The following is a 15,569-nucleotide window of genomic DNA, read 5'->3' on the forward strand; positions in this document are numbered from 1 at the left end:
GCAATTCCCTCTTTAGAAAGCTGAGCACCCAGCACTGTCACTACCATCAACACATCTTTGAAGTTCTGACCTCAGATACATTCTCCTGCTTTACATAAATTTCTGTCACCACTCTTTCCTTCCCCATTATCACCTGCTCCACAAAGAGCTCAAAAATTCACATAAAATCCCCTAGGAAACACAAAAGCCCTATGTAAAACTGCAAAGTATCTTCTGTCCCTCACCTTCAGCGCTTTAGAAGCTTCTCAAAATGTTGGGAGAGGGGAGTTCTGGTTATAGCATGGAAAGAGAGATCATGTGAACCGAAATAATCAAAGCTCCCCACAAGAAATGCCCCAGATCAGCCTGAAGAGTGTATCAGGCTGCTAATTTCCTTTGTGGGCTATACCAGGAACCCCTCCGTGGCTGCACCAGTGCTTACAACAAACTTCCTGACCTGGATTTTTATTCAACAGTTTCAGTAGCAAATATCCACCGCTCACCTCATTCTGACCAGTTGATTAATGAGCATTTTAGGAAAGTGCAAACCAGACCTGCAATCCTAATTTCTTTAGGGGGGTTCTCTAGAAGCGCGGATACACCCACCCCGCTTTTAGCATCACCTCTTCTACCTCTGAAATGTCTCCCTAGCCCCTGAGGGGTCTCCCTGCCTTCCCCAGGCCACCCAATTCAAGCTGCAGAGGGACAGGCCACCACAGGGAGCCTCCTGAACAGCTCCTGGCTTTGCTGAAGCCCCACAGGGCGATGGGAGCGGTTTCCTGCAATCCCATTCTCAATACGAGGGAGAACATCAAAGACACTCCTACCTGTTTCCAGCATAAAAGAAAAACAGAGACTATTTTAAATTGCTATAGCGCATCGAATCTTAATTATTATTGTCAAGATTTTTTATTAACATATACAACGTATTTACCTACAAAATCTTTCTCCTGCCTACGCTGGATTCTTACATTCGCCAATGTATTAGTCATTGCTTAATTATCCCTGCGAAGCCTTATTAATATGTATGGCTGAGAGCTCTCTGGCAGGAGCGCATTTTAATGAAGCCGCTGCAAGGCAACAAGCTGTAATTTCTCGGAGGTTATGCCATGACTAACAACAGCAAACCGACTACAGCGGCCCAGAAACAGTGTGAGGTATGGAGGCAAGGAAATCAAATTCATTTTAATATTTTAATTATACGCTTAATTAGAAAGCGTTTATACATCTCAGCTGAGCAGTTGCGGCATTGAACGATGGAGAACTATGGAGAGCAAACGTCACTAAAAAGTCTGTGAATTTCCAGCAATCTGCAGCCTTTTATGGTTTAGTGGAGGACTTGTTAGTGTTAGGTCAGAGGTTGGACTAGATGATCTTGGAGGTCTCTTCCAACCTAGATGATTCGGTGATTCTGTGGTTCTATGTAACGCGCTGCATGAAGGGGGGACGTGGAAGACCAGGCACTTTGCGGCCATCCTTCCTTTACCATTCTGTATTTGATGGAGAGCGAGGCCCCAGCGTGTTATTTCTGAGGCCACCGTAGGGCAACATTCTGTAAACCCCGTGTAATTTACAAATCAAACACACGCGCTGTGTGTATGCTTGTGCTTATCGCCGACACTAGCAATTCCTTTGCCGTTCCTGTTACTTTTGCGGCACCGGCACCCCAAGATGCCGTCCACCATCAACGTTTTAGCCCCGTTTCACCCGGGCGCTCCTCAAGGACAGCGTGAGGCCGCGCCGAGGCCTCCGGGGGCGGCGGGGAGGCAGGGCTGGGCCGGGGCCGGGGCCGGGGACGCCCGGGGCAGGCAGGCAGGCAGGCAGGCAGGAGGGCTAGGGCCGGGGCCGGGGCCGAGGCCGGGGCCGGGGCCGGGGCCGTGCCGGTGGCGGAGCCGCCCCCGGGGCGGGCCCGGAGCGGACGGCGCGGCGGCGGCTGCCCGCGTAAGGGTCGGTGGAGCGGGGGAGGCCGCGGCGGGTGCGGGGAAGGAGCGGAGAGGAGAGGAGGAGGAGGAGGCGGCGGGGCGAGCCGAGCCGAGCCGAGCCGCCTCGCCGGGCAGGCGGAGCGGGGCCCCGCGGCTCGTCCCGCCCGGCCTCCGCGCAGGCCCCGCGGCTGCCCCGGGCCGAGCGAGGCCGCTGAGGGAGCCGAGGGCAGCCCCGGCCGGGCTGCGGGCAGGGTGTCCCCGAGCACAAAGGTCGTGCTTGCAGCTCCCGGTTTGCTCGTTAGCAGCGGTAACGCAGGATTTGGGAGTGAATCTTCTGGCCCCCGCCGCTGTAACAGCGCTAGACAAGCTGTTAAAAGTGGAAACTTAGACATTCGTGGTCTCCCTCCTGTAAAAACTGCCACCTCGCTAATTTCTGCGTATTAATCGTTACCTTTTCCAGCCTGGGGAGTCTGAATTTGAATTTGTAAATGCTGTTTCTTCTCTCTTTAATTCCTAGGGTCATGTGGAACAATATCACTTTCTGCTCCATTTGCAAACTCTCCCCTAACTCCACACCATTGCTGCTTCCCAGATTCCTGACTTTAAACCATGTGTTCAAAGGAAAGTGTAAGGGCTTCTTCAGTAACAGTAAACAATCAACACAGACACTGCAAAACGAAGGGCTGAAAAGGACATGCAGCATGCTTCCCAGCCGTTTAGTAAGTAGCAAAGCAAAATATAGACGGTATGCAAAAACTTACCCTGTTTTAGATGGACGCGTCCTGTCCGTATATCGACATGTGTTTGAAGAAAATTTAAGGAACAGTGAGGCTGTTGTTAAAAGGTAATGACTGTTTTTTGTGATGCTTTCAAGTGTTGGTACGTGTGAGATGATGTGAGCATTACTTACAGATGCTTTTAGCAACTTTTAACCCAGGAAGATTGCTAATTAAAAACTCCAGAAATAAATAAATAAAAAAAAGCCTGTTAGTAATTTTTTCTGACCACTTCGAAGCTTTAGTTAGTTTCCTTGCTGTTTCCTAGTCAGTTTCTGTTGACTGAGATGCCTGAACCTAGGTGCAGACTGCATTTAAAATACTGTCATATGACATTGTTCTGCACGTATTGCCAAGAACTATTTTTAGGCCTTCATAAAATTTATTCAGGTTTGATTTTGAATGTAAAGAGATAAATGGTGACCCATGCACTTTAAAGATTGCTCCTGAAAGAGGGGGTGACAGTTACTGAAATTAATCATGGTTCACTGATAAAACGGGAAAATGTGTTTTATGCATTTGGCCTTAAGGATCAGATGGCAAAAATTCAAAGGCCTTTGTTCAGAGGAATGATACAGGAGCTGGAAGCACAGCTATGGAAAACACACTGTGCCCTCCTGTGGTGGCATTTACAACACTATTGAAATCCTTAGCTTTTTTCTCCTGAGGTTTTTCAACCTCCACAGTCTGCAGGAAGCCATAATGAAGTAATGGAGTCACGCACAGAGTGGTTTGTAAATAGTTACATCAGATGGTATTTTTATTTAAAGATGATGCATCTTGGTGAAAAATATTTGACTTAAAATAAATATACAGCCTTGTTGTTTAAGACTAAAGTTATATAAGGTACCACATTTGTTCCCAGTTTTGCTCAGTTCATTATCTGTATTTTATGCTGCCCTGATAATAGCAAATGGTAATCAATTTCTCTTTTTGATGATTGTAGTGACACTGCAGTATTCACTCTGTTAAAGTTCATCTTCCATGCTGTTGAGTATATGTAAGGCCTGTCAAAAAAGCTTTCACAATATGTTGAGGGGGAGCAGAGGAGGAAACCATTGAATGGGTTCTTCCCTAGAGTAGTTGGAACCTGGAAATAACTGTCCATGCTGAATTGGGACTAGCAAATTATGATAGCCTTATTAATATTTGCAAGTTTATAGGCTAAAGTTGTTGTAGAGCAGTGTCTCTCAAAGTCTGCTCTGGTAGCTGATGATCAGCCCCTTCTCATTCCTGGGGTTGCTGACGGTGATTAAGTAGGGTCATATATTGTGAGATGCTGCGTTGGATGCATAAAGGCAACACCTGGGAGGGACAGGACTTAGTAATGTCTCCTAACTATGATCAAAAAGCTACAGATAGAATTATATTATTTCTGTATATGTGTTATTTCTGTATAATTCTAATATAATTAATTTATATTATATTGTTTGACTCTTCTTGGGGTGTCTTTGTTGGGCTTGGAAATGTGACTTCTGAATAATGAAACTAAAATGGCATATCTCTGCTTTTTGTTACACTTTGGAAGAAAACTTATGTCTTTGAATTGTGTGCTCTCTTAGGCAGTCCTTAACTGTCATGAACAAGTTCCTTTCACAAACAATAATCCAAAACTGTGAATTAATGTTGTTCTCGTGTCATTGGTGTGAAAGCTGTGCAATACATTTAAGACCTGTGCTAAATCTATGAAAGATCAACTTGTAAATTAAGGTGGCTTTCATTAATTGAAACTTTCTTTTCTAAATCAGATACTCAGAATTGCTAGAGTTGGTCAGTAAAGGAGGGGGAGAGAATGCCATCTTGCGTCATACTCAGAGAAACAAGAAGCTGTTTGTTCGTGAACGCCTGAAGTTTCTTCTTGATGATGAGTCTTTTCTCGAACTGTCTCCTCTCGCAGGCCTCAATATGCCTTATGGTGATGTTCCTGCGGCTGGATGCCTTACTGGTAATTGCTGGAAAGTTTCATGTTAGATGTTATGGAAAATTCATGAAGTTCATTTGCTTAATGGTTTGTATCTTTAAATATGATTCAAGTTAGATCTAAAGATGCATATGGGCTGAGGGTATTGTCTGAAGCAGCCCACGCTGGAGATGCAGCCTGGAAGGAAGAAGGGTTTGGGGCCAATGTGATCCTTAACATAATTTGAGAGGTGCTGTCTGGGTGCACTGATGAGTATGTGGTTGTAGGTAGTGTATGTGAGTTGTGGTCTGCGTGTGCTGCACACCTTCCTATAGTATCTAGCCTTCCTCTCCGAAGTTATGGTGTGTGTTCTTACTGGGAAAGGAAGAAGGATACATGTAGTCAGGTTTATGGAATATAACATGGAAGAGCTTGGACTCTTCCCAACACGGAAGAGTTCAGCCACTGATGTATTATTTTCCATTGTTCTTCACTGGGAAATCTGGAGGAAACCTTTAAAGAAAAAAATGTTTTAATTTCTTCTAGATTTAGTAATTTATTCTACATACCAGTTACTGATTTTTCTCTCAAAAATTTAGAATGATGTGTCAAATAAGCTGATGCCTGTTGAACGAAAGGGGACCAAGTCAGTGTGTGACACAGGCACTAAGACATTTATTTTGTAATGCTTTTCGAATTATGAACAATTCGTTGCACTTCAAAAAGCAGTTCCAGTTTAAAAAACAACTAGAGGAATGGATTGTGAAATCCTGTCTTTTCTTCAGTCACAGACTTACATTTTTGAGTTTTTTGTACGTAAATTTTAATTGCCTTCACTGTTAGCTCAGTCCAAGAGCTGGAAGTCAAACTATGTATTTTTTCTCTTATAGTGATACCAGGAATAAGTTGTATTTCAAGTTCTGCCTTCTTCATTTAGATTTTTTTTTGTGTGTGTGTGTCGTTAGCTTTCATTTTCTTATTCCAGAGGAGAGCTATAGATTTCTTCCCTATGCAGTATTTGCCATTTAATTAGCGGCTTATTGGTATCACCAAAATGACATCCTAGCTAAAATTTGGCCTCCTTGTTTCATATCTGATATCTTAGAGAGTCCTGATAAACATCTGTGGTATCCCTTGTAGGAATTGGAAAAATCTGTGGGGTTTGGTGCGTCTTCACGGCAAATGATGCAACTGTAAAGGGAGGAACTATTTATCCAATTGGAGTGAAGAAACAGCTAAGAGCTCAGGAAATAGCCATGCAGAACAGACTGCTGTCTGTGTACCTTGTTGACAGCGGGGGAGCGTTCCTACCACTTCAGGTAACACCAGAACCAGTTCATAGAGGAAAATACCTACTGCTTGTTTTAGTCATACTCATTTTCTAGAAATAAATCTCAGATTTATGTTTTGTTTTCTTGGCTGCGTGATTTTCATTCAATAAAAGTTATACTTAAATTGAGTTTTGCCTGCAAATCTGAGTCCAGAACGTGATCTGAAGATACGTAACAGTAGTGATGACTTTGACTAATCTTGCATCTAGCATCTGATCAAAGTTTAAAAGCTTGAATATCAGTGTTGGGAAGAAAGTGCTGACCAAGCAGGTATCATGGATACTCCTCAATGTGCTGAAACACGTTGGTGTGCTTAATAAATTAGAACATTGTTTGAAGTTTCCATTTTCAACTTCAGAACCTTTAAAATGACTCCGTATTTTGTTATAAAGTCTCTTACAGTAATGCACAAACCTCCATGGCCTTTAAAAATGTAGTTTTTAAAATTTTTGCTGTAGTGGAAAAACTTGTGCAGGTTACTTTCCAGTGCTCAGAGGTCACATTATCACAGAGACTAGAGTTATTCCCTCTCCAGACTGAAACCAAACGCGTAGTAAAAGGTTTTATACAAATTCAAGAGCTGAACCGAAAACTAGAGTAAAAAGGGAAACTGTCCTGAAGTCATTTCACAGATAAAGTACAAGCATGAGCTTCCACTTCCCCACGTTTACAATTTAAGCCTGTCTAGAACGAATGGTTTTCACAAAACATCAGAAGACTTTCTCTGCTTTTGAAACATTGATGGCCATGGGTGCTTTTGGGGAATTGTACAATGTGTAAGGGTTACAAATACAGCAGAGAATGCTGCATGTAAAAGTTTCTGGAATGCTTGTTAGTGGTGACCTCAGAATCAGTTACAATGCTCTTGTGAGTGAATGAAGTAAAGAGGAAGTGCTGGCTTTTACAGTTAATACTGAAACTCACTTTGTTTTCTCCTTTCAGTCAGAGCTGTTTCCTGACAAGTCACACGGTGGCAGAATTTTCTACAACGAAGCAATAATGTCTGCTATGAAAATCCCTCAGGTACAGTGTCATTTTGAATACAAGTGTAGTACGTGTGATAAATAGAGTTCTGAAAAAAAAAAAAGTTTTATCTTAATAGAGTTTCTAGGAGCAGCTGTCAAACATGCAAGAAATTTCTGAAAGCTGACCTTTTCTGTTTGTGGGGTGGGGAGATGCGAGTAGTGTCTCACAGACAAGAATACTTCTACCTTAAGGATCATCTAAGTGCTTACTGACTGATCTTGATGGAAAGCATCAAAACATTGGGTGGTTTCAGGGTAAACATTGAGCTCTGTGATGTCAAGAACAGCAACATTGTTCATGCTGGTATTTGTGTCTGTACTTCGTGGTTCTCCAGGCTGCAATTTAGTCTCTCAAACATTTCTGAAATAAAGGTAATGGCTTTGCTGTTCCATTCTTCCCGCTGCAACACAGTGGGTTTTTTTTGTTTGTTTGTGTCCTTCAGGTGGCAGTAGTGTGTGGCTCCTGCGTAGCTGGAGGTGCCTATGTTCCAACCATGGCCGAAGAAGCTGTGATTATAGATAAAATCGGCACTCTGTTCCTTGCTGGCCCACCCCTGGTAAAAGCTGCTACTGGAGAATATGTCTCTCCTGAGGACCTAGGAGGAGCGAAACTTCACTCTAAGTATGTGAAATAATTCTCAAAAGTTGTAGAGAGCTCAGCACACTTAGCTTTAAAGAACGTATCATTCTGTTATAAGTTAATGTGACTGTTTTTGATGTTTCCAGTGATTGGCTGTACTATGGTCCTCAAGGATGGGAAAACATGCAGTGGAAAGTGGTAGAAATGATACACGAATTATTACAGAAGTTGTTGGTATTCTGTTATATATGTGGGAATATCGTGGGGCTAGATACAACTCTTTCAAATGAAGAAGGTAACACAACATAGTAATTTAGCTTTAATACTGTAGACAGGAACTTTCCACTTCCAGCTCTTGGCTGTTAATGTATTTAACTCTGATAGAAACCTCACCTAAGTACAGAGGTTGGGATCAGGGCCAGAAGTGGGATCTGTTACTGCACTGTTTGCTTTCCTTCTCAGTTATCATTTTTTGTTAGGTCAGTCAAATGGAAGAAAACTGAAGGGATGTTATGGGGTTAAGCATGAGCTAGACAAACCTGGATTTGGTTCTCCGTTCTCCCACATGCTTTCTGAACTTCAGGCAATTTAGTTCCTCTGTGCCTCAGAGGGACTGGCTATATAAGAGGGATGATATCACTTCTTTTCCTAATAGAAACAGTGTCAGGCTACATATGTTCAAAAAAAAAGAAAATGTGAATGTTCAAGTGTTCATATACTGTGGTGATGGGAAACTGCATAAGAAATTCCTTTTTTTTTTTCCGCCCTAAACTAATGCATGGAAGAGGTGGCATAACTTCTTTCCATTTGTCTGCTTCTGAAGACACTAGAGTAACTCGCTGCAGAGAAGAATCTGCTTGTAAAAGTATCTGTAGCAAAGAAGAAAAAAAAAAAGCCTGTCTGCCTCTGCTGTTGATGAGGGCTTCATAGCAGGAGAAGAGCAAGGAGGAAATAAACCTGACAGTAGTAGCTACGTAACTATTTCTTTAAGGTTATTTTTGTATGTCAGAAATTTCTGTAGTTGTCAAAATAGTTATTCCCTTCTACACAGGGGACAAGGGTGGATTTGCTTATTTGTTTCTGGCATTCAATACTTTGTATGCAGAAACAAATTCCATACCTTTCTCACAAAGCAAATATTAGTGTGACAGTCAGTTGTGTTTTGTATATTAAATTACTGTGTTTATATCCAAGCTGGAAGTGCTGCTACTGTGATGTAATTTTTAAAGTTTGTTTTACCTTTATTGTTTCCAACAACATCATTATGAAAATAGAGGCCTTTCTTTCATATAGGTAGAGACAAAAGTCATGAGGAAGGACTTCTCTCTACTGTGAATTTGGTTTTAGTTTGGATTGCACAGAAATTCCACTGATGGTTTGAGCTCATTCGTACAGGAATAAAACTGCACAATGTTTTCAGGGAGTTTAGAGATTCATAGTACAGGTGAAGGTATTTCCTTCAGTTTGGGTCCTATCAGAATTCAGATTTCATTAATTCAATACTATGTAATGTTGTTCTCTCTCTTAGAGTCAGTGGCTGCAGTGACCATTTTGCATCTTCAGAAAAGGAAGCCTATGAGTGTGTTCGAAATGTTGTCTCAACGCTGAATTACGAGCCTCTGCCGGATGAGGTCATAGAACATGACGGTCCTCTGTATAGCTCTGACGAGCTCTTGGGGCTTGCACCACGGGATTATAGGTGTACTCTTCCTGTGAAATTGGTAAGGTGGCAGGTACTATATCCTTTCATCCTTTTGGTCTGCTTTGTCTAGTATCTCCAGGTTAACAGGCAACAGGCTATTCTCTCCTAGAGAAATGAAGTACCTGAAAAATTTCATATGATTGCCTAATCATTGCCAAGTAGTCTTTAGCTCCAGCAAAGCAGAATGGCAACAACTCTGCAGAGCTGTTGAAAATATTTAAACCGAAAACCTGCTAGAGATAAGATAATTACAGATTATGCCAGCTGATCCCCATCTGTTTCCATGCACTGTTTGAGATGCTTTTACATCAGTGTGTCTTGTACTGTGTTGGCTGCTTTTAGAACACGCATCCCTTTAGAAACGGGCTTCCTCCTGTCTCCTTTGTTTTTTTAAGGGGTCAAGGCTTTATGTTGTAACTTGACTGCTTAATGCAAATGTTGACTGAAAAAACAATGAAGGTCAAACTCAATTTGAGGCTGAGACAGACATCTCTGCAGAAGCATGTGGAGTTGCATGGCACTATTTTTATCGTGTAGTTTTTGGAGAGGTTTGGTCTCTCTAAGGATGCAAATCCAGTATCTTCGCCAGTGGTAAATTCCTGGAGTTAAGGGGATTGACTGTAGTAAGAGTGTAGCTTTGAAAGGCAGCTCTTAAAACTGTGTTTAAAAAAAGTGTGAGCAATATGCCGCTGAGTATTTTTAGGCACATAAACTATAACTGCACATGCTATTTTTTATAAGGTTTTTATGCATATGAACAACTGTGCTCTGTAACTTTGAAATAATCTTGGAGTTGAACTTGGCTCAAAATATACGGTTGGTAATCAAACACAATTTTTATGTTTCGTGCATATTGAGTATTTAGCGAAGTGTAAGACATAAAAGGACCACTGTGATCATTTACTTTGACTTCTTGCATAATACAGGTCTCCCTACTATTGGAACAGAGCACATCTTGTAGCAGAACTATCCTTTTTTCCCTCAGATTTCTGTAGGAAAAATTGTATGTTTCTTTGCAGATTCTGAGCCGTCTGCTGGATGGAAGCAGATTCCAGGAATTCAAGGCTGACTATGGAATAACATTAGTGACAGGATTTGGCCACGTGGAAGGGTAGGGCTATAAGATTTCACTATCAATATGCATGGACATATTTGTCTAAATAGCTTTTGTACCGTTATCAGGTTTTACAGTATTCTAGTAACAGAATTTATGGAGTTCTGAACCAGTCAAGAACTGGTGATAAACTACTTCTAGAAAGCCTGATCTTTTATCTCTGAGTTCTGTATTCATTGTGTTTCAGGCTGATAGCAGCAGAGTGATTACAATTGAATGGTTTTCATGACTTTGAAATGATTTGTTTGGTCACTCAAGTCACTGGATGAACAGCTGGGACTTTGAAGTCTCAGCAGATTCTTTAAGAAATAAGAAACAACATCTTGAAGTGTTCCTTCCCAAACTGAGTCAAAAGTTAACCCATCTCCCACATGATGGAGATGGAATAATAGCCATACGATAAAACCATGCGTAGTTCAGACCATTAACTAACGCAGACCATTACTAACGCATTCATAAGCACACAACATTCCAGACAAATCTTTAATTAAAAATAAAAAGAAGTAAAATATATTTTAGAGACTTTCTGGTTGAAAGTATAAACTTTTCAGCATGACTGTTGCATTGTATGTTACGGGAAGTGGAGAGTATCCAGAGTTCTGGCACCTTGTCTGGCACTGTGAACTGTAGCAGGCCATCTGTAACCTTACCTGCCTCCTGAGGGTTTTCCATGTTAATACTTCAACGCTTTATGTATAGGGACTGCTCTAAGACTTCTTGTTTGTTATATATAGCAGGTTCCTTGAATGAAGTGATATGCGTAATTGCATCCTTTATAGCCTAGATTTCTGTAAAAGGGCACATCTATGTGTGTGTTTCCACCCATTTATGTTTCCATCCTTCTGAACGTTATGTCCTGTCTTTTCATAATTTCTGGGGAAAATGTTCCTGTGTCTGTTTTGTAGGCACTTGGTGGGAGTGGTGGCAAACAATGGGGAGCTTACTCATGATGCTTCTCTCAAGGGCAGCCATTTCGTACAGCTGTGCAGTCACCGGAGCATTCCCATCCTCTTTTTCCAAAACACTGCTCCCCATGCAGCAGAGCCAACAAGCATCTCGCGGGTATGGCGTGTTAGTTCGACGTGCTTAATTCAAGCAATTTCCTAGTTCTTGTTTTGCCTAACATTACATTTTGAAAACTATTAATTAGTAGAAAAAATATTATTTGATCCACTTTTGATAGTTAAATCAAGAAGCTTTGTAATTACTTTGCTTTTAAATCTTCTCATTTTATTCTAATTTTAAGCAGGCCTGTACACTTATCTAAAATGGCGCTGTCAAGCTGGCAATGCAAGCTGTAAAACTTGGAATTCATAGTGCTTTTTATGTTGAACTACAGCCTATTGGTTCTTCTGATACCACTGTGCTCCACAGAAAATAAATATTTCTCTTTTCTAAAAGTGAAGGCATTAAAGTACAGTATGTTTTGTCCTGGGCTTTGGAAAGCCTCATAGTCTCTGCTGAGAGAACCTAATAAAGGTTTTACTATTTCTGCAGCTCTGTTCCTCCCAACTGGCACCACCGTGTAAGACAAAGCCTGGCGTAACTGTGTTGTGTCTAAGCTTGCTAATGCCTGGGAGAGCTAGAGTTGCTCTGTATCGTAGGTTTCTTTCTGCACACTGGTTGTAATTGTTTTGCTGATTTACATCATAAAGTAAGTGTTATAATGGTCTGTGGTGCTTAACCTATTGATGCTGTTCTACTGTTTTGGAAGAAATGATCATAAAGAATTGCAAAGTATTACATGTTTTAGAAATAGGTTGTAAGTTCGGTGAGAGTGGAAGGAATCTAGAAGAAAGACTTTGCAGAACTAAAATCTTTATTTTCATTTCAGGCAGAGGCTCACTCCAACAGATTAAAAGCCCAGGCCTCCATGATGGCTGCCGTTGCCTGTGCTGCTGTTCCCAAAATAACCATAGTAATTGGTGGCTGTTACGGGAGCGAAAGTTATGTTATGGTAAGGGTATCATAAAGGTTAATGGGTTTGGTAATAGACTTGAGACTTTGCCCAGATTTCATGGCACTTTCATTTTTAAAACAATGAAAGCTGTTTGTAGACATTTAACTTGACTCATTACATTAACTAATTTTAAAGGAAGAAATGCATCACAAGATGTGATTGCAGAAAAATTGGTCTGCAGCTAACACAGAACAAGTTCTAAAAAACTGGTCGTTGTCTGAAAATGTCACTCAGAGGGTCCAATCCTGCCTTTTGTTCAGCACATGCTATTTGTTCTCAAAGACTAAGAACCACATCTTTTCCAGTTGTGTTATTCTGTGTGCTACTCATGCTGTCAGTAAGTGTACTAGGCCTCTTTGCTTGCTTTGAATTAAACATGATGAATAATAAAATGCCACTACCAAAGGCAGTGGTAACTGTGGCAGTTGCTACTGCAGGGGATCTGTATTGATACAGGAGCTGTAGCTGTAATGGGAAGGATCTGTATCATTAATACTTTACAAAATAAACTCTTACATTTTGTCTTGAACTTGATTGTAGCATTCTATGGCCGTTTTTTGTGATTAAATTCATTGAGTTTACACTGAGGCTTTTTTTTTTTTTTGTAGTGCGGGAGATCATTCAGTCCAAATTTTCTCTTCTTGTGGCCTAATGCAAGAGTTGCTCTTGTGGATTCAAGACATTTGACCGCAGTCCCACAAGCTGGGGACAGTGATAGTACAGATGAATCAGAGCTAAAACATCTGAAACAAAGGTAAGGACATTAATAATACAACCCCGCAGTTATGCTGAGATTTAATTAGTTAAAATACCTAATTATATTCATATTACACATCCCAAACAACTGAAGCAAACCTGAATCTACTGAAAATGTTTTAAAATTCTGGGTAATTCTATGTCTACTCTTAGGATCTTCTTAAGGAAACACAGATTTTTGATTTAAAAAATCTGAAACCACACAACCCTAAATCAAGATACTGTGCTGTATATTAACAAATGGTGATCTTCCAAATACGGGGGATTGTCTGAACTGTGAAATGACTGAAATACGGAGGGATCACATCTGATACGTATTTGCTGGATCCTAATTGATTTTAACAGTAGTACTGCACGTTCACTTAAAATTGAAACATATGCCTTTTTCACCTATGACTTCATTTTACCGGACTGATGTTTTTTCATTAAGTTTTTGTGCTTTTTAAGCTTGTTTAATACTCTCTCTTCTCCAGGCTAGAGGAAGAAAGCAGTGCATTTTATTCTTCTGCCAGACTCTGGGACGATGGTATAATTCTACCTCAAAATACTAGAAAGGTAGGTTGGCTTTGTTTTGTTTTTTCCCCCTCATATGTTCTTTATGGTATGTTTTTATCCTCAGATCTCATCTTGTGGTGAGTGTGTAAGTCTATGATTTGCTCAAGGTCAGCTAGCATGCTGATTCCCAGAATTAGGTCTCTGTTCTTACTCCATTTTCCTGGGTATTTAGCCTTGCAATTCTCATTTTTTCTCTACACCATTAGTCCATCCAAAAAGTTTCTGTTGAATTCTGGTTGTATTCTGGTTACTTTAGCGTTTCCTCACTGAATCTCTAATTGACTTTGCCTTTTGATTCAGTATCCTGATCCTTTTTTTGGGTCTTGCATAATGACTCATAATTTCATGCTCTTCACTACTCACATTGTTTTCATTCTTTTGTCCCAAGATGTTTCATTTTGTTGATTTTCCTGCTGTAATTGCTTCTTACATTTGGGATGTGCCCACCCCTGCCCCTGCCTTCTTCTTTTAAGTCGGCAGACATGTACTCCATTAAATTATTTCCAAAAACCCCACATCTTCTGTCGTATTGTTTATTAGCAATACCTAAAGTGTTCTTTGAGCTCCTGAAGTTTTTTTTTTCTCCTTAAAGTTCACAAATATATCTTGCCATCAGTTAATACTTCTAAATAGGGTACATATTTATGGTGGTACATATACATTAAATATTTTGTGTGGAGTTTACGGAAACTTTGATAAGGAGAGAGCACTGAGAAATATTTTTTAGTACTAGAGCCAAGAGACTACCTCTGCCTAGGAACTACCTGTGAAAAGAAAGTAATGTGACAGTTGAAATGAATCATTATTACTCTCTTCAGGTAATTTTTACCAGCATACCACAATTCATGTTCACATATTTAGCTTTTTTTTTTTTTCTTTTTTACACTACTCTTTTGCCACTTTATCCCAGTTCTTGCTAATAGATTGAATTTGTCCTTGTCTGAACTGACAGCATGTGCTCATGCTTAATATGCCCTTAAAAAAAGAATCAGCTTTTTCAAGACAGTGGGTGGTGGTTGAGTAGAAATCAAATATGTACAGTGAGATTAGGAAAATGCTTATCCTGACTCCTAATTCCAGCAGGATAGACAAAAGGCTTTGGCAAAGAAGACTATAACTATTATCATACAATATATGTAAAAATTCTCCATTAAGATTGTTATTTTTAAAGACCGAATTTTTGTATTTTCCACTCACTGTTTTCACAAGGCACCAAGAAATATGACTTAGAAAAAGATGGACACAGAAGAGCAGGATGTTCTGATAATTTTTGATACGTTATTGGAAATATTAGGCATGTAGCTATGTAATAACTGAAATGGATTATCAAATAATATATTTTGGTTGAATGTTTACAGCAAAGTAGCTTTCCAGTGTTCCAGAAGTAATACTGTTGTTAACACTGTGGCTGCAAAGTGGTTTAGTGGCATCCATACATAATACATACGCTTTGGGATCCTGTGGACATTTTTTCCTTTCCCCTGCCCCAGTGATATATTACACTGGCATCTGTTTCTGCTAAGTGTACAGCCAACAATTGTTCATTTTAAATGTTCCTTGTTTTGCAAAAATTAAGAACAAATGCATTATTGAATGACTGCATAACTTGTAAATTTTACTGATTTCTTGTTTCGGGGCTGATTGCTTATATATATATTTTTTGTTGTTGTTTTTTAATCAGGTAATTGCACAGTGCTTACAAATCATACAACAGCAGAAGTACCAGGTCATACCTCTGTATCAGCATCCTGTCATCAGGATGTAACTGCAGCCGTTTTTGAGTAATCATCCTTTAAAATTAGCACCATGTATTAGAATGCTTTAATGTAAATGATTTTCTAATTCTTTGATACCATTAATAAAAAGGTTAAGCCACTGCAAACAATCCTGGATTTCAAATCGTTTTACATTGAGTTTGTATTTTAAACCACAGTCTGCTACTACATTAATTGAAAATTTATTTTTGGGA

General features: G+C 40.2%; 1 protein-coding gene across 3 annotated transcripts; it reads left to right on the top strand.

Moving 5' to 3' along the window:
• Positions 1-1,864: 1,864 nt before the first annotated feature.
• Positions 1,865-15,485, top strand: LOC118256943 (biotin-dependent 3-methylcrotonyl-coenzyme A carboxylase beta1 subunit-like). Of its 3 annotated transcripts, none has more exons than XM_050712206.1 (13): positions 1,865-1,926; positions 2,419-2,745; positions 4,426-4,622; positions 5,718-5,896; positions 6,851-6,931; positions 7,377-7,555; positions 9,042-9,234; positions 10,235-10,326; positions 11,235-11,391; positions 12,164-12,286; positions 12,898-13,043; positions 13,519-13,600; positions 15,282-15,485. In XM_050712206.1, exons 2-13 carry the CDS (start codon positions 2,423-2,425, stop codon positions 15,363-15,365), a joined length of 1,836 nt encoding a protein of 611 aa, XP_050568163.1. In that variant the 5' UTR covers positions 1,865-1,926; positions 2,419-2,422; the 3' UTR covers positions 15,366-15,485. The 3 variants fall into 3 exon arrangements, with proteins under 3 accessions (XP_050568163.1, XP_035420284.1, XP_035420283.1); XM_035564391.2 differs by having other exon boundaries at positions 1,874-1,920; XM_035564390.2 differs by lacking the exon at positions 1,865-1,926 and having other exon boundaries at positions 2,328-2,745.
• Positions 15,486-15,569: the final 84 nt, after the last annotated feature.

This window comes from Cygnus atratus, chromosome 8 (genome assembly GCF_013377495.2).
Source record: "Cygnus atratus isolate AKBS03 ecotype Queensland, Australia chromosome 8, CAtr_DNAZoo_HiC_assembly, whole genome shotgun sequence".
Lineage (NCBI taxonomy): Eukaryota > Metazoa > Chordata > Aves > Anseriformes > Anatidae > Cygnus > Cygnus atratus.